At 39.7% G+C, this 19,281-nt stretch overlaps 1 protein-coding gene across 10 annotated transcripts in view; it reads right to left on the bottom strand.

Moving 5' to 3' along the window:
• Positions 1–19,281, bottom strand: part of dgki (diacylglycerol kinase, iota) — an 89,654-nt gene that overhangs the window by 51,610 nt on the left and 18,763 nt on the right. For all 10 annotated transcript variants that reach the window (XM_034863860.1, XM_034863859.1, XM_034863863.1 and 7 more), the window contains exons 2-3: positions 5,538–5,646; positions 2,178–2,273 (exon numbers count right to left, since the gene is read on the bottom strand). In XM_034863860.1, coding sequence (XP_034719751.1) covers positions 2,178–2,273; positions 5,538–5,646 — 205 coding nt within the window. The remainder of the gene's footprint in view (positions 1–2,177; positions 2,274–5,537; positions 5,647–19,281) is intronic.

Below are 19,281 nucleotides of genomic sequence, written 5' to 3' on the forward strand. Positions count from 1 at the left end.
TGCTCAAACTGTGAGAGAAAATTTGTTAAAAAAAATATACTTTTATTTATTTAACAATTTTAAGGTACTTGAGTATTTTCGTTTTTGGCAACTTTATAACTGTACTCCACTCTATTTCTAGAGTATTTAAGAAAGACTAGACTATTCTAGACTATTTAAGAAAAAAATTGTACTTTTTATTCCACTGCCTTTATGTGAGAGCTCTTGCGACTTTTAACATTTTCTTTTTAAAGATTATTTTTTAGCGTTAGTGTGCGGAAGGGAGGGGGAGGGGAGGGGGAGCTAGCCTCTGTTTTGTTTGACAATACTCTGAACGTCAACAAGAAGTGACATCACCCAACATTGCTTAGAGCACCTTAAAAGCAGTGGTTCCCAACCTCTTTGTAACTCTGTTTCTATTTGGGACTCTTTGTCAGTGTGAAACAACAAGAGTATCCAGTCAATTCACCAAAAGACACACCCCCCCCACCCCAATATGGAAAATGTCTCCTCTACAACACCACAGACACAAGAAATTTACGACAAAGGTTAAAAAACATATTACCACATCACTCTTTTTTGCCCAGAAAAGAGAAGGCATGGAGTTAACTGTAGGAGTGCCTGGAGTGGAAGGTAGATCCCAGCTAAACACACGATTGTTCTCTAAAGTGCTTGTATGGCGGTGGATGGAACAAAACGGCGGCGCAGCCAGAACGCAGCACAGACGTGCCCAGTGGAGGATCAAAGTTAATCAGCCATTATCTAGCTGAGCCCAGGTAGGAATGTGCTTGCGTGTGTCAGCCATGACTTGTCAAAAGCAATCTGAGATCCCGTTGTCCTTTTAAGTCGCTGAAAGCATGCAGTGCTGATGGAATATTTATCTAATTAAACGTCTGAGAGATTATAGTGAAGTTATTTTTGCTGCAGCCACATCTTGCTGACACCAGTCTCACCATATTATTGTCCACTCACTCTGTACTGTAATTAGACAGCATCATTGAAAATGTCCAGATATGTCATTATATTTTTGTCAGTATTAAAGGTTATTTCTCCGCTCTCCAATTCCAAGTGCAGTTCTTTGTAGGAGGTGTGTGGATGCAGAGAGGGTCTATAATTTACACATCTTAACACACCGCTCTGCATTTCAAGGATCACTGTCTCTGTTTTCCAAGTAATTCATTCTGCTACTTTGCAACCATGGATCACCTGAATGAGAGTGTGGCATTCTGCTTAAAATAACGCTAAATTGCTAGACTGCGTTTAAGACTGGAAGCATATAATACGCTTCGCTGCAAAGGACACTGGGACCACCTGCTCCATACATGAACAGTGACCATGATTTGACTTTGTGAATCATAAAGGGCAGATTTGAATGCATATGATTTTTTGAAAATGTTAAAACATTAAGCAATTAATATGTGAAAAACAAATTAAATCTAAAATATATCCATCTTTATATGAGCTATTGGCATGTAAAGTTGCACTGAAATCAGTTTTCTACTGAACATTGAGATTTTAGAAATTCCAGTTCACTTTGTTCTTATTTTCAGCCCATATTATTTGATATGGAATCCAGAACCAATACTTAATCTTCTTTATGTTTTGACTGCCTTGTGGCCAGCCTCTGCCCTGTGTTTAGACCGGCCACACCTGGCAGTTGGCAGGAGGATTTTTGGACAAGGTTAGACCGAAGATTCCCAACCCTTGGACCACAGACCAGTACCAGGCTTTAGAGCGTGTGCTACTGGTCCCAAAGGAAATGTATACTTTATAACCATATAATTCAGAAGAAAATGATCTAAATATTTAAATAACTGCAAAACAAAGCTCCAAAATCTTCATAATTTACCTTTAGTCTAGTCTAACCATCGGGAGCAATTTGGGGTTAAATGTCTTTCCCAGCTACAGTTCAGCATGTGGATACAATGAGCTGGTGATCACACCACCAGCCTTTTGATTAGTGGACGACCTGCTCAGCCTCCTGAGCCGCAGCTGCCCGTTTTAAGTATTAATCTGCATATACAGCATTATACATTTTGACTATAACATAACCTAACATTCCTTTAGACCACACACTATAGCTTTAGTATTATTACTTTGGCTTGTCTGTCTCTCACACACACACACACACACACACACACACACACACACACACACACACACACACACACACAGAGGTCAGTGTGTACAGTACTCACTGCGGCCTTTAGTAGGCAGGTGTCCTCTCCGAGATAACAGAGCTCTCCTGAACAGCTCGTCTCCATCCACAGGTGATCCCCGTTCACTGCATTCTCCTGCAGAGACGCCGACAGAGGAAGAAATAAGAAGGGGGGGGGGGGGGGGGGGGAATAATGATATAATAACTCCCATTATCCTTCTGCATATCTCCGTCACATTTAACCGCAACCATATGCACATAGAGGCTCAATGATAGCTGTCAACAAATGAGTCAAGCACATAATTGCAGCTGCTGAGTAAGTGGGTAATTTCACAGTGTAATTTAAGGTGTTGATTTAAACACTACAGGAGCTACTGAGTGGAGTGCAAACACACACACAGCAACGTATACACATATAATGTACAGTAAGTGTATGACTGCATGTATGTGTGTGTCGGTGAAAGGATTCCACTAGTTTCATTGTGACTTTTCAAGATGATCCAAACCAAAATTACAGGTGTTAAACCTCCTCCTCCTTAAACGTCCCCCGGACCACGGTTCGGACCAAATGGCCAAGATTTTGTCCAACCAAAAGAAGTAGTCTGGGTCCGGATCAAACTGATCCATGGTCCGGTTCGTTTATAGTAGGAAAGCATTTTTTTGGATGGTTCGGACTTTCAGACCAAAAACAACAAGCTCTGGCAGGCCATCATCGTGTTCTAAGAGCGGGGAAGCTCCTTTAAGGAATAGCTTGGTGCTTAGTGTGTAGGCTACATGAGAGAGGGTGTGACGGTGAATGAGCTCAGAGCAGGAGGATAGGAGAGGACGGGGAAGCCTGCTTACAAACCAATCAATTGTAAGTATATGGAGACACAGCTGGCGTATGTGATGGACATAGTTTTGTCATGTATAGATCTTCAGTGAGCTTGCATAACTGCAGTGTGAAACCAAAGTTACTAGATGAAATGCGTAGTCATGAACCTTGGTCCGGACCTTAGTTTGGACTTTCTAGTTGTGAAAGCCCCCTTTGTGATTGATTTACAATGTCTACAAAAAATATCATCATGACCAGATCTTATGTTTAAATTATATATTATATATATATATATATATAGTGCCCTTCTAGTTCAGATGTAATTGTCATATAGCTATTATTGTGATTGTGATGATTACTGACCAACTGGCCAAACAGAGCTAGACTGTGACAAGAAAAGAAGAGTCAAAGCTGTCTGATCTTTTTCTAATCTCTCCCTCTGGTTCTCACAGTAAACCACAGGCATACAGTAGTTGCAGTACAGAAAATTACTAATCCAATGGCCATTTGTTTACTTTTTAATTTCTTTCTTCCATATTTTGTGATCCCACATACAGCAGGAACGCAACAAGTACAAAACATCAGTTCTTAGTTATGTCTCTTTTCTTGGACAAACACTATCCGAGTCATTAGCACTTAAAAGCTGTAGTAAATAAACAGTGTATATAATGCATATTAATGAATCATTAAGTACAATGATTATTTATGAGTGTGTGTGTCATGCAGAGAGTTAAAGGGCAGCGATGACGTGGTGGAAGCGTCCCAGCAGACAGGGCCAGAGGGGAATCTTAGGTGTGGGTTTGTCGTCTTACATCTCCCAATTAAATAATACAGTACGCTCTTGCCAACGTGTCTTAAACTTGCTTATACAAGATGCATTTCAACCGTTTTTTTTGGGCCCAATGCGCATTGTTTGGTTTTATTTCTGAGCCTGGTGTGCTCTAAATTAGAGATGCTCCTACATTGATGTTTCTGAGTAAAAACCTCACTCTGTTACAGTCATTCTCTTCTTGTTGAATCAGATAAAAATAGAAGCTTTGCCTTTCCTCTGTTAAGCTCAATGCAAACAGAGTTGGCAGAAGTTATTTCTGCACAGACTAACATTAAAATCAGTTCAAACAGGAACTTAGATTGTCTTTGTGGAAACTGCAGACCAAAAGGACTGACTGTACATTGGACGTTCTGAAAAACTGTGGGACAATTTAGAAATATTAAATAAAAATTTGTACAAAAATACAAAAACTAATTTAAAGCTAAGGTGCGTAGTTTCTGTCGCCCTTATGAGGAATTCTAAGCAATGACAACAACACTGTCGGTGCATGCCATTCATTATTGCGCACCACCCCCACGCCTCCTCCACGCAGTTGCTAGCAGCCAAGGAGGACACAGAGGATTAAAAAACATAACTCTTCAAAAGAAGTAATTCTCTTCACTCAAGTTATTGCGCATGAATGTCGTCAGACGACACAATCTTCTGAACGTAGCTGTACTGAGAAATCCAGAGAGAGTTGTGTGGGGCTGAGAGTCTTACTTAGATTTGTAGCAAACCATGGCTTGAACGTAACGGATGTTCATTAATATTAAACAAAATTTACGCACTAAAGCTTTAAAGAAGTCCCTTCTAGGTAGCTATTTTCAGTATGTTGTTTGTAGTTGAAAGGGCGGAGTTTAGGTACTTATGGTTAAATTAGATTTGTAAGATTTGAATTGGTGGAATTCACCATAAACAGCCTAGATAAATACTCTCGCTTTAGGGTAAAGAATGTAAATTATTTGTTATTACTGACATTTTCTTAGCTTCCTCTTAATTTGGTCTTTTTCTGCAAAATGTGGGCCTTTTCCAAACTTAAACACTGGTGTGAATGACGCTAGGATTGATTTTTGCTATCATAAACTGCTTGAGATTTCAGGTTTGGAGTGCAATAGCTGAAATGAAAAAAACACATGTTGGTCTTTGTGAGCTTTACAAATGTCCTATTTGTATTCACATGGATTTTTATGGAAATTCAGATGCCTTGTTTCTATTTTTGACTATTTCTGTCTAATTTGCAGAGTGGTTTCATGACATTTTTCAAAGTTCTTTCCATATCAACTTGGCATTTCACTAAGCATCTGGCCTTTGTTACATTTCAACGCATAACGCATTTTAAAATGTCTTTTTAGCTTTACCTTGTTTTTCTGCTAAATAAAACCAGAAAGAGTCATAGCCCACAAAGTCCTGAAACATAAAACTTTTCCTTCCCACGCTCAGTGATTAAGATGTTTTCTAGTAATGATCAAAAACCAAAAGAAAACTGCTACTTTTCATTTCCACATACAAACTTACAGCTGTTGCAACCAGTCTGCCTACAGACCCATTAGCATTAAAACCCAAATGTCATTCAGTGACTCAGCCAGACTGAAGACACAAACTATTTGAACACGCATTCATGTATATGCATTATGTACATTTTGCATTTAAGTCTGCCTTTGTAAAATTTAGAAAAACATACATATATGCAATAAATACACATAAATATGGATCAGAGAATAAAGAAACAAACAGAAATTCATATTCAATTATATAGGTGTATGTGCATGTCTGACCGTCCAGTCCACGGAGGTACGTAGCTCCTTGCTGGGCCCGTTGGATGCGGGAGGCGGGGAGGGTTGAGGTGGACCGAGGTGCTGGAGGCCTGAGCGGGAGATCGCTTTCCTGAAGGAAAAAAAACACACACACAAACGAGAAAAAATCATTAACAATAAAAAACAAAAGCCTGTAAAGCAAGATATGCAAAAATCAACACTGTCATCCTTTTGTATGGCACAGCTCTCTCACCACAGAGCAGCTAAATCCCAGAAAGAACTAGATTTCAGTATAATTTAGTAAGTAAAGTTAATTATTCATTGGATGAGACCACATTTCAGAGGGTTTAACTGGAGCTATTTGGTTGAGGAGAAGTGGGAACAGCTTGGAGGAGAGATTGCCAGCAGCACTTTGGGGTGACTGAGACAGATCTGTTCTGTCAGAGGATGAGTCAGCAGTCCCCACCACCCCCTATCTCTCTCTCCATGTTTCACTGTCTGGCTCTCACCCTGTTATACTTCCTCTTCTCATTTACTGTCTTTTTTATGTTCATCTATTGCTCTGTTTTGATGTCTTCACCATCACCACCTCCTCAGGACCAAAACCTCAGGCCATAAAAAACAGTTTCCTCCCCTCTGCAGTCAGCCTCACCCACAAGAACCCAGTCCCCCACTGACATAGACACTCATGTCAAGGTTAAGTTGGTAAAAAGTGACATCACGTTTGCCACACCTACAATGTCCTGATGAAGATAACCTTTGACTGTAAAACTTCATTAAACGATAAAGATTTTCTTTTCAAAAATGCAGCTTTGACTGTTGATCACGTAGTCATGAATATTCTTTGTTGCTTTGCAAAATTTTGCATTGTTGATTAAGATCAGGGGGGTTGAACATGCATATTAAGTTGCTGAAATATTACTTTATTGGACAAACAAAATCACTAAAAGAATATTCTGTATTCAATGCATATAAACGGATAATTTATCTTCAATATATACAGATGAATATGTTGCAAACTGAATTTAGTTGCTTTTAAACGTGACTTCAGAAACTGCACTTATCACTGCATCTATCTTTGTCGTGGACTCAATTAAATAAAGCTTTTTATAAAGGTCAATTTTTTGTATTATGTGAACTTTTTCTGTACGTAGCTACAAAATAGCAAAGAATAAACCATCTGTGCTTTTTCCTATCCTTTCATCCATTCACACTTTCTAACTTTTGCAGATTTGGAAAATGCAGAATTTCTGAATTAGAAGACTTTTTGTGTGTGTGTGTGTGTGTGTGTGTGTTTGTGTGTTTGTGTGTTTGTTTGTTTGTTTGTTTGTTTGTGTGTGTGTATGTGTGTGTGTGTGCGTGTGTGTCTGTCTGTCAATGAAAAAGGTTGTTACAGGAGCATCTGACCCCCCCGTTGAAAGTTTCAGTGGCCACCGTCTTTCCAAAATGATCAACCAGGACAAAGAGGAGTCCACTTACACACAGTGTAACCTGATGACACACTCTGACACACACCCTGACACACACACACACACACATACACACACACACACACACACACCCAAGCACTCGCCCTTATGACTCTTGGGATAAAAATAGCATTGCGTGGGTGACAAAAGCACAAATGCAAGGACGTATGGTGACTGGCCATATGCCACATATAACGGTGGATCAAACACACACAAACACACATATAAACTTCATGAGTCTGATGTCAAAAATGTATTCTGATAAATGTATAATTTTGGTGGAAATGATAAAGGATGTTTCAAATTTTGATAGTTTTGATAACTTCTTGGCATAACTGCTGAGATCTGGGGACCTGGCAACATGGTAGTGCCGAGTCCATTAAGGGAAGTTTTATGGAAACCACTTGTTTGGAAGGGAAACCAAAGGCAGAAAGTACATGTGTATGGAGAAAATCAAACAACAGAATGTAAAACACACTAAGCTCATTTGTGGTTTGTTCTGTTTTGTGTGCATATTAAATCATCTTTGCTGATGTATTTGTTTCATTTCTCCCTGTTTCTGACTGAGTTTTGTTTGAGGATATGTGTATAGAGGAGAGGGGGCAAAAGTATTTAAATCGTTAAGTAAAAGTAGCAATACCACACTATAAGAATACTCAACTACAAGTAAATAAAAGTACAAAAGTACAATAAGCAAAATGTACTCAAGTATCCAAACTATTTATTTGTCAGAATGGGCCTTGTCATTGTTAAATCATTAATCCAACTGGCAACCATTATTGAGACATTAACATGTCAACATGTGGAGCTGATTTTAAATGCTGTATACACTTTTGGATAGTTAAATCCATAAACCTAATTACAATATTTTGTTAAATGTACTTACTTACTTTCCATCACTGTGTGTATGTGATGTTTGTTGAAAATCTATATTAAAACAGGAAGTGAAAATGAAGGAAAATGTTTTTGTTTCTGATTCAGCTTTGACCTTTTGTGCTTCCTGTTGCGAGCAAGGTTTTTCCAACACAGTGGATTACTGTGATGGATATTTTAGGTGTGTTCACCATTGAAATCACTTTGTCTTCAACCGGACTGGCTGACTGTGCTGCTGTGACGAACGGTACTTTTGCTGCATCTGGCCAAATTTTCTTGGTGAGTAAAATATAATCATAGTGGAAATGATGGCCTGAACCATGGAAATAAGACCTTGATTGATCATCCAACACACACACACACACACACACACACACACACACACACACACACACACACACACACACCTGTTGCTTTTTCAGGTTTTTACAGGTTTCACCAAGTCAAATTTAAGACCATCAGCACAACATCAACTGAGCTCTAAATTCAGCTAAACTTGCACTTCCCCATGGCCAAGAATAACATCAGTTCTATCCCTGTGGTACAATCTGAAAGAGACTCACGCCACTAACACAAAGCTAATGGGCTGCAATATAAGTTGTATGTTGGTCTCATTTGCAGTCATAGTACAGCAATTTTATTTGGACTAGCAAAAGAAAGAACTACAAACCACAAATAAAAGCATTAGAGGTATAGCGTTTCATGGATGTTGGAAAATTGAGACCTGTTTAAATTATTTAAGACAATACTTCAGACAATTTAAGATTAAAAAGTCTTAGATTCGCTGAAGTAGTGTGTCTTAAATCATTTTTTATGATAGGGTTGGGTATTGTTTGGATTTTTTTCGGCCCCGGTGCTAAAACGATTCTTTTAAAATAGTGCCGTTGCCTAAACCGATACTTAATATTGTATAATAACTTGAAATCTGCACCATCTCTGCACCGTCTGGGTTGTTTTTCCAACAACGGCAGCTGCACACCACTTAACGTCCCGCTGTTGGAATGCTTTGCAGTGACATACAGACACCCTTTACTGGGGGATCCTGAGGCGTTCCCAGGCCAGGTTGGAGATATAATACCTCCACCTAGTCCTGGGTCTTCCCCAAGGCCTCCTCCCAGCTGGACATGCCTGGAACACCAACCTAGGGAGGGGCCCAGGAGGCATCCTCACCAGATGCCCGAACCACCTCATCTGGTTCCTATCTACTGCTGCGAAGGAGCAGCGGCTCTACTCCAAACTCGCCACAGATGACTGAGCTTCTCCCCCTATCTCTAAGGGTGACGCCAGCTTGAACCCTGGATCTCATTCTTTCAGTCAGGACCCAGCCTTCATGACCATAGGTGAGGGTAGGAACAAAAACTGACCGGTAGATCGAGAGCTTTGCCTTCTGGCTCAGCTCTCTTTTCGTCACAGCGGTGCGATAAATTAAATGTAATACCACACCCGCTGCCCCGATTCTTTGACCAATCTCCCACCCGCGCCATTGTCCCCTCACTCATTTGTCCCCTCACTCATGAACAAGTCCCAAAGTTATTTGAGCTCCTTTACTTGGGGAAAGGACTTAGTCCCTACATGGAGTATGGGCACTCCATCAGATTCCTGCTGAGAAGAAATAAAGATATAAAGTACATAATTCACATAGGCATAAAATACAAAACGCTAAACAAATAAAACAAGTGACGTAAAACGAGAGGCGACAGCCATATAGTAAAACTATAAAATCAAAATGAATGAATGAAGGAAAAGGCTGTGGTGTGTGTTAGTCATATTGAAAAAAATGTGTACCTGAGGGTGTTTTAATGCCAAAAGGCAGAGAGGGAAAGTGAAGGCTTCTAAAAAAAGACCCAGCGGCATCAATGCACTTGACGTACTAATCACAAAACACGGTATCATTCAGAGGTCATGGGACAACACTTTATTTAAGTGAGTCCTAATCTACTAAAAGCAGACAGGATCACAGCCATTACAGCTCACTCCCAAAATCCAACACAAAAAAACTATTTGCAGTGAAGCTTCTACCACCAACCACACACACACACACACACACACACGCACACACACACACACACACACATATATGCATTCAACTAGAGAGGCACAAACCTATTTTGAGAGTGTTAGTGGGGGACATACTCCACTACTGGTTGGAATACACATTAAATGACTAAAAAAAACATTATCCTTCTAATAAATGTTCTATTTGGGTTGTAGAAATAGTCACATTCTGAATGTAATTAGAAGAAGCAAAAGTGTATAGTATTGCAGTATGAGCTAAATATATTTACATTCTCAAAATTAAAATTATGTAAATCGCAGAAAATCCTGATTCCATCCATCCATCTTCATCTGCTTATCCGGTATCGGGTCGCGGGGGCAGCAGCTCTGGATTTGTATAGGTTGTATTACCTACTGTGTAAGTAGCATTTTAGTGTCGAAGTTTTTCAATGTAGAGCCCATTTGTTAACTACTTTATACATTCCTGAGTAGGTTAATGTAAAACAACGTTGTTTTGTAATTGTATTTTAAGGCTTTTCAAGCTGTTGTTATGTTACCAGTGCTAAAGATACTAAAGTAACTTATGTCTATAGTTGTCCAATAAATGTGTAAAAAAGGACAATATATACTAATACTATATGTAGTGGAGTATTAGTATAAAGTAGCATGAAATACAAATACTCAAGTAAAGTACAGGTGAATCTAAATGTGCTTAAGTACCATACTAGCAATAGCAAGCTGTATGTGGACAACAACCTCCAACGAGACGGAATGTTCCTAAAAATCAAACGTTTAGTAAATGAGGGTTCACCCAGACGATGGCATAAAGTTAAAATAATGGACGAATACTCATCTGTTTGACCAAAACTAACATAGTTTAGGTAGGGAGAAAGAATCAGACTCTCAGTTTGTTAAAGCCTCCGGAGAGAGAGATTAGATTGAATCCTGAATGGTGGAGAACACCACCTACTCTCTCGCTCTATTATCGTGTGTCTTCTCCTTCTCTTCCACTTCTCTCCTCTAATCTGGCACTTTCCCCTTTACTGTCTCTGAAACTAATCGCGCTCCTCTTCATCATCCACTCTCTTCTGTTCTCCTCCTCCTCCTCTTCCCACACTCTTGTCTCCTTTTTGTCCTGTACATCACCCTCCCCTTCCATCACCTCGTCCCCCTCTAATCTCCCTCATTTCACTTTTGCTCCTCCTCTACCATTCTTCCACTGCTCTTCTTTCTCATCCTCCCCCTCTCCTTATTTTCATTCGCCTCCTTCTCTTCTTCCTCCTCCTCCTCCAGCAGAGGTGGGTTGTCAGAGTTGCCATGGTGATGGCACAGCGGGAGCATAGGCAGCTCATCCAGTAATTATATTGGTAGTGAATCTGCTCTCTGTGTGTGTGTGTGCGTGTGTGTGTGTGTGTGCCAGCAACTTTAACAGTAAACTGAAAATGTAGTTACTTAGATAGAAGCCTCATCACCCCATGTGGGATGACTGTGTGTAACACACACAGACACACAGCATATACTGTTTATATTTCACAGCCTTCACACTCACACACTCAAGATGATGTAATCTGTGTGATGCCTCAACATTTTTCTAAATGCAGATCTTGGGTATCCATGGACGGAGGGGTTAACAGTTACTACAAACAGAACGGTTTGTGTAGTATTCAGGTGATTAAGGTGGAAAGAAAATCGTCTTCACGCCAGTCATTTAACCAGTTTCTGTGTACTCAGCGGGCCTCGACATAGCTAGGCAACACCACTTATGATCAAAGATAAAGTAAGAACAAAAGTGATAGCCACACAGATGAAAAGGCAGCTGCAAGTGGGAGGAATTATATTTAACATCTTGTGACTCGTGGAGCAGGGGATGTGGTTGATATACAGTATGTGGGAAGAAGTTGGTTAACAAAAGAAACACAACTGCACCAGTGTGGGTTTACTGTACAGTTTAACCAGTTTCTATATGCAAGCAAATCTTTGTTCAAGGGAAAATGTTTTTTTTAATGCTTTCATAAGCTTTTTTTCTAAAAGGCACTGAGTGGGAAATGTGTCTTTCTTCAGCCGTAATTGTGCCTAGGAAGCTTAAAATGTTAAAGTGTCATATGGAGCACAATCTCAGAGGGGTTTTCTGCATTTTATGACTTTAAGAAATTTAAAACCTTAAACTTTAAAACTCCTTTGAGGAGGGTTGTGTGTCTCTACTGCTGGTCATGTTACTCAAAAACAACAAGTTGACTGACACAAAATGAATCTGCAACTATTTTGATAATATTCTTTTTTATCAAAACATATTGGATTCAAAATACTTGATTTATCCCTCAAGGCTGGGTTCAAAGTGAGTTTATACACACAAATACCCATAAACTCTTTTTTCACACACATTAAAAAAGGACTTTATTGGTATCAGTAGGACGTTAAGGGTACTGGTATTTGTACTGGTATCATAATTTTTTTTTAAGTGTGTATTTAGTAGTTAGTAAATGCTAAACATGTTCTTTGTGAATCCCAAATTGTCCAAAAGAACCACGCAGGCCTGCATGTTTGCACAACCAACATTTTCTTAAAAACTTGCCATTTTCAGCAAATAGCTTGCTAGCTCAAAGTTTGCTGATGTTTCCCAAAACTAAGTGTTTTGCACGATGAGGGACATGCGGCAGAAGATCCGGCTGCAACAGATGTTCTGGTGATGATCCGGTAAATGAATTGTCATTGATCCAGGCTAACCCAACTAACACAAATGCAATTACTAAAATTCCCTCGGGATGGATAAAGCCTCTATCTATTAAGGGTGTGCAAAAAAGAAAAAGTAAAAAAGAAATTGATTCACATTCATGAATCCATTCAAGCTCTACTTTCTTTTTGTAACGCTGGGTATACTATCATGGGAAAAGTAACTACATTTACATACAGTGAATCTTTTTTTAAATTGAAAAATCATTGGAAATTGTTTTTGAATCAAATATTAAGCCTTAATATTGGTATTGAATTGTGACATTTTCTGAATCCTGCACCCCTACTATCTATCTATCTATCCATCCATCCATCTATCTATCGAGTAGCCAAAAAGTCGCCCTTGATTTGTATAACTTTAGCTGAACTTAAAGCCCCCTTAAGTTGTGAGTAACCGCCAAAAAGGTTAATTTTTCAGGACGTCTCCATACTTTTGTGTGATAAGTAACATGTACACTGAAAACGTACAGTATGCATCAGCACCAACAGAAGCTCAACAGCTGCACAAAATATTTACAACAAAAAAAAGAAAAGAAAAAAAGAGTTGAATCTTTGTCTTAAAAAGCCCACAGCATTCATTAAGACTATGAAGTAGCAGCTCAAGAATTGATTTGCATCACTACTGGGTCACAGTAAAAAAAGGAAAGAAAAAAAAAACTACAAAATGACATGTTACACTGGTTTAATAGATACAGTGTCAGGCAGAATTTTAAAGGTTAACATGGCAGGCGCTCTCATCACTCACCTGTAGCCGAAAAGCCGGTGAAACCAACGCACCTTTTTCACCCTCCCTCTCCTCCCTTGCTGTCCACCTGCTCCAACATTTATCATGATTATTCTCAAAGCTTCTCTCACTTATTCAGCTGCTCCCATCCTTGTCTCCCCCGGACTGAATCCACCAACAGTTATTTCCCTGTACACTCACAGCACGGGTCAGGTAATTAGGCCAATCAATGTGACAGGCAGTGGGGACCTGACACCAGACATCTGAGCTCTGTGCTGCTGTGTAACAATGAGTGTGTGTGTTTGTGTGTGTGTGTGTGTGTGTTTGTGTGTGTGTGTGTGTGTGTGTGTGTGTGTGTGTTTGTGTGTGTGTGTGTTTTGATTCGGGTAAGGGTTGAATTAAAGTAGGTAGTACAGAGTTACGATTTAGCTCAAGATTAGGCTTGAGATTAGAGATCAGGCTTGAGGATGGCCAAAGCAGGGGTGAGATTCAGGTAATGGCTAAAGTAATAAAAGTAGTCATTGGAAGAAACAATAGTGAGTGTGAGAACAGTGGTGTCCAATGAACTATGACATTGGATCCATGACACCTCCGCTCCGTCATCAACTCTCCTCTGCCTTTTGACAAGGTAATGAGCAAATAAGCATCATAATAAAGCAATCATACAGGGATTAGAGTTGGGCATTATATACAGATAGTATAAATAACATTGGTACTGTGATGTTGTAGACGTTGTCTGGGATTTTGGTTTATGAGAATTGTGTTTTTTCTGGTCTGGAATGTTGTATTACAGTGAAACATATCAAAAGCAGTCTGTAATGTGAAGGTACATGTTCGGAAAATATTTCATTGAGAAAGTGTTTATGCATGAAAAAACAAACTGAAATTTGGTGTGAAGGTTCCTAATCATATTGATGCAAAACTTCTAAAACATAATACTACCATTAAAGAGTCTAGCTCTCTGATGCAGAACACTGTTAGCCTGATAAAGCCAGGGACATTAAAGAGATAACTAAATACTATCACTTTATAAATATCATGATATTGGTTAAAACCTCGCCCTGTGAATTGACAGTATATAGTTTATAAAAGAATAAAAGGGCCGATTTCCCCCTTCATCTATTGCTTACTTTTATGTCTCCTCCTCTATAATATGTGTGTGTCCCCCCCCCCCCCCTTCAATCCCTTATAGGTGAATCTGCTCTATTTTTGGGACATTACGTAAGAGATTACCTGGCAAAGGCAACCTGAGAAACACATTCACACACAAAAGCACGAGCGCATGCTTACACACACACACACACACACACACACACACACACACTCATAATTTAATTATTGACTGTGCAGAGAAAGAAATATGTTCAAGAGGATTTAAATTTCTCCTTGTGAGCAAAAAATAAAACAATATAGAAGGGATGATTAATTCATTTTTGTACTCATGTTTTCACAAGAAGAGAGTGTGATTACTCAATTGTGCAGTCTTGAAAATGTATAAAAACAACTCAGGAAGTCTTGGATCTGACAGAAGTCACTAAGACCTGCTCAAAAGCAAATGCTGCAGGGAATGTGTCTCATGCATCAGTGCTTTGTAAAAAATAGCCTGAAAATGAACCGTTAATCCATATTTTGATGGTGACCACTTATTAAGGATTCAATCTGCTCACCAACAAATACACACAGCACAGTCGGGAGGTGACAACTCAATGCTGCTTGGACAGCAGTAAGGCACAGTTTGCAGCACTGGTGATGACCTCAGCCGTCTTATTCATTCAACCAAAAGGTGCTCTTCTTCAGACCTCAATTGTTTGACACTTCCCAAACTCTGGTAGGTAAGATAAGATAGTGTCACCTCCAGCTCTGTCAAGTCAGCCCCTAAAACCTGTTTGCCAGTGAGGGTGATGTTATTCACTCACGACCAGCCTTAATCTTAAAATGGACACACAGATGCCAAAGCGTCTTTTACAAGGAGCTCAAACATAAGAATTGACAGTTCAGGACTCTTCGGCTACTGGGAGCCCATCCTTCATTTAGTACAATCTAACTAACACTCGCTCCATTTTTCTTCTTCTTCTGTTTCTTTATCCCCCTCCTTTCAATCTTCCCCTTTCTTTCTATCTCAACCCAATTTCTCTACCTCCTTTCCTTCCATTCTCTCTCCCTCGCTTGCTCTATTTGGGTCATTGTGAAAGGCATGTTCGTTGCCGCTGGTGACACAGCGTGCCCAGAGTGTGTGCGCGTGTGTGTGCAGAGAGACAGGAGAGAGAGTATGAGCCTGAGTGTCTCTGCAGGCCCCCTCTCAGTGCCTCAGGTAATGGGGTGTGATGGATAAAGGTTGATCACCACATGCAAACACACACAAGAAAACCTACCCACATAACTCACACAGGCTCTATGAGACGGGAGTCAGGTGGGTTTAAGAATCTCATGGTGAGTGTTGTCATTTTTCATGTGCTATAAAACAGGAATCTCACACACAACAACCTTCACTCGCTTTTTGTTCAAAACTCTGAGAAAGAAACAAACTATGAACAAATCGACATGGATTAAACTAAAGGACCAACAAAAAATCCACTGTGGTCAAGAAAAAAAAAGACATAGTGTACTTAATAATAAAAGTGTCATGATTCTTCAAATCCACAATTCAATTTGATTTTGGATTTTAGGATCCCAGATCAGTACAGGGTCTTTTTAAAGCCACAATAAGAGGTACTAGATAGCAGATGGGTACTCCGTAACGACCTAATTTGGAGATACGTGGCAACAAAAAATGAGTTGACTGTAGATGCCAAAAGGTTGTTTTCTATGTTATTTTAAAAACACAAGCCAAAAAAGAAAACAATCTAAGCAGAAGCCATTTACATACATTACAGTGCAGCTGTTTCACACACCATTGTATGGCTTCTAGACTCGGCCTCCAAGCCTACAAACATGCGCTCAGAAACAAGCGTGACTGCACACAATAGCAGGAAGAAATCAACACACAAAAGACACACACCCTAAGACACACAGAGTTACTATAGGAAACTACAGATAGTGCTTCTTCTTCTTCTTGTTTGGTGATTTATTGTCAATCTGCACACAAGCTATAAAAAACACAACATTTTCCATCTCCTGCTGTGGACTGGTCAATATGTTTTTGTGTATTTGTACATGTGCGAAGGAAAGCAGGGTGTAAAGGCGTGGTTGTCATGGCAACCCCACTTAGACTTCCTTCCCAGTTTTAGCTGAGCATACAGCATTCCTCTCTGTGTCTGACTGTCTTCCTCCCTGTCTGTATGTCTGTCTACAGACATACAGACAGTGTGTACAACAGGCTACCTCTCTGAACAAACCTCTTCTAAGGCTACATCTACACAAACACGGTTTTCTTTAAAAACGCATATATTTTGCTACATTTATGCCTCACGTCCACACTGGTCCGGCATTTTTGAGCCCCTAAAACGGAGACATTTGGAAACGCTGTTGACCCCGTTTGAGTTTAAAAAAACTCTGGGGTTACGCTGTAGTCTTAACGGGCAGAAACGGAGACTCAGTCCACACTTTTCAACAAGTGTGGACTAAGATCGTTTTTGTTTCAAAACGCCGTTTAAAAATGAAAACCTAGAGTGGATGTAGCCCGATTGTGTGCCTCTGTGTGTATGCCTGTGTCAGTTAAGTGTCAGCCACTAAAAAGCTTGTGTCTGTAGGTGCCCCAGCAACGGTGGAGGACAACCAGCAACACGCTCGAATGATTTCACCAAACACTTGTGTGTTTTTGTTTCCAGATGGTCACTCTGTCAGATCAAGAGGTCATGGTCCTGCTGTGACCTGGATACCAGACTTGTGTGAGTTCATGTTGAGTCTTGACCACCACCTGCATGCAGTGCAAAGGGGGTCTGGCCGAGGGACATGAGACACATTTTGGGGAACATTTCTGACCTGCAGTGCAGCGTTGGGTATTTGTCTCTACTTCTCCCGAGTTGTAAAAAGGTTTTGTTGTGTGTTTTGTCAATGTGATCAATCAATCACCTGCTGAGCAGGTTTAGTTTAAATAGTTACCTCACTCATTAAATATGTGGCCTTTGCTGTGTGATGTAGAGGCCTTGCTCGTTTTCCCCTTTAGCTTTAGAAGGCTAATATAATATTATTATTATCATTACTAGCTCTTTAATTCAGGTGATGCTGGAGTGGAGGCCCCCGAGCTCCCTTGAATTAAGGAGCACCTCTGCTAACGTCAGAAGATGTTATGTTATAAAATATCATGTTTTACTTGCACTTATAATGTTATCAAGCTTCAGGGAAAGAACATTACATTCAACGTTACACTCTTTGGTGTATAGGTGATTATGAATCTGAAGGAACAAGAAGATATGTGGTTTGCTGACATGAAAATTCGCAGAACCACAAATTTAACGATGAAGTAACACAAGCCTGCTGCTTGATTTCTCCCATTGTTTATTAATCAATAGTAAATTACTGAATCAATAAGTGACTAAACAACGCTAAATCACAGGCACATTAATGTTTATTGTAAATGTGTAATCTGTCGTAATGTGGGTTAAACCCTTAGATAAGTGAATCTATCAGTAAAGGTTTTATTGATCCATTGACTAATTAGAACTACTTCATTCTGTGTGTCGTTACATTTCTATACATAAGCAGAGTTCGATTCTAGCTGAGCTGAGGTATTTTCTCTACTTTAATAAGTATAATATGTATAATTACAGTCTACTTTTCTCTTCTGTGTGTCTCTGACAGGGAGTGGGTGTGTGTGAGCGCAGCTGCAGTCGGGAACACTACATCCACTCTTATTAGATCACTTTCGTTACGCGCCCAACACATACGCGCGCACACGCACACACGCACGCGCGCATACACACACACACACACACACAGGTATACTGTATAACAGAAATACCAAAAACATACTGTACATGCAAAGTGAACAGTTTCACAGGAAAAACAGATGTTAAGATAGCAAAAACAGGTAGACAGAATAAAAGAAATACGGCATGCAAACAATGAATGTATCAAAAGATAGTAATCAATAATTTGAGTCATTCATTTTGATCAGGTTTATATTGCTATGAATGAATGAATGTCTTTGGGTTTTGGACTGTTGGTTGGACAAAACGACCTATTTGAAGATTAATAATTTTACTTTGCGAAATTGTGATTGGCATTGTATTTATTATCATTCACATGTTTATTTTTACTAAATACAATACTTTCATTTAGCTCTTAATACAACTTTTGTGTGTGTGTGTGTGTGTGTGTGTGTGTGTGTGTGTGCGCGTCTGTGTGTGTGTGTGTAATGTATGTATGTATCCGGCTGTGAGGCTGGATACAGGAAGCCTGACTCTTTCCCTCTGACCTTCCTCCCTCTATTTATAAGCAGTCTCTCTCTCTCAGTAACAGGCATGTCAGTTTTACCCTCTCAACTTCGTGTCCTTATTCCCTGAATGTAATCTTTCTGTCGACAGTACAGTACACAGTACTGATCATTTTTACAGTGTACTGCTTTTTATAGTTGGCATGCACCAACGCCTGTTAATCAGACTCCTGCCAGTTGCAATTTACAGACAAGCTACTGAGTAATAGTGATGGTAATACCTTTCACAGTTTGTTTTCCAGCTTTGTCAGCATGCATGCTGATTTATTTTTTTTAGGCACACTTTTTCCAATACAGTATTTCTATGGGTGACAACGTCAGTCTATTGGTCATTAATGGTCCCCAGAGGACGAATCCTTATGACTTTGCTGATCCGTTCCTGACTTTTCCTCTAGTGCCGCCATGAAGATTGCACTTTAGGTTTTAGATCAAATGTCTCAACAACTATTAGATGGACTGCCATTGAATTTGGTTCTGACATTCATGTCTCCTGAAGACAAAATGTAACTTTGATGACACCTTAAGTTAATGTGTCCAATACGTTGGTTTATGACCAAATACCTGAACAAACAAATGGCCACCCAAATTAAAGTGGCCAGC

Source organism: Etheostoma cragini, chromosome 23 (genome assembly GCF_013103735.1).
Source record: "Etheostoma cragini isolate CJK2018 chromosome 23, CSU_Ecrag_1.0, whole genome shotgun sequence".
Taxonomy (NCBI): domain Eukaryota; kingdom Metazoa; phylum Chordata; class Actinopteri; order Perciformes; family Percidae; genus Etheostoma; species Etheostoma cragini.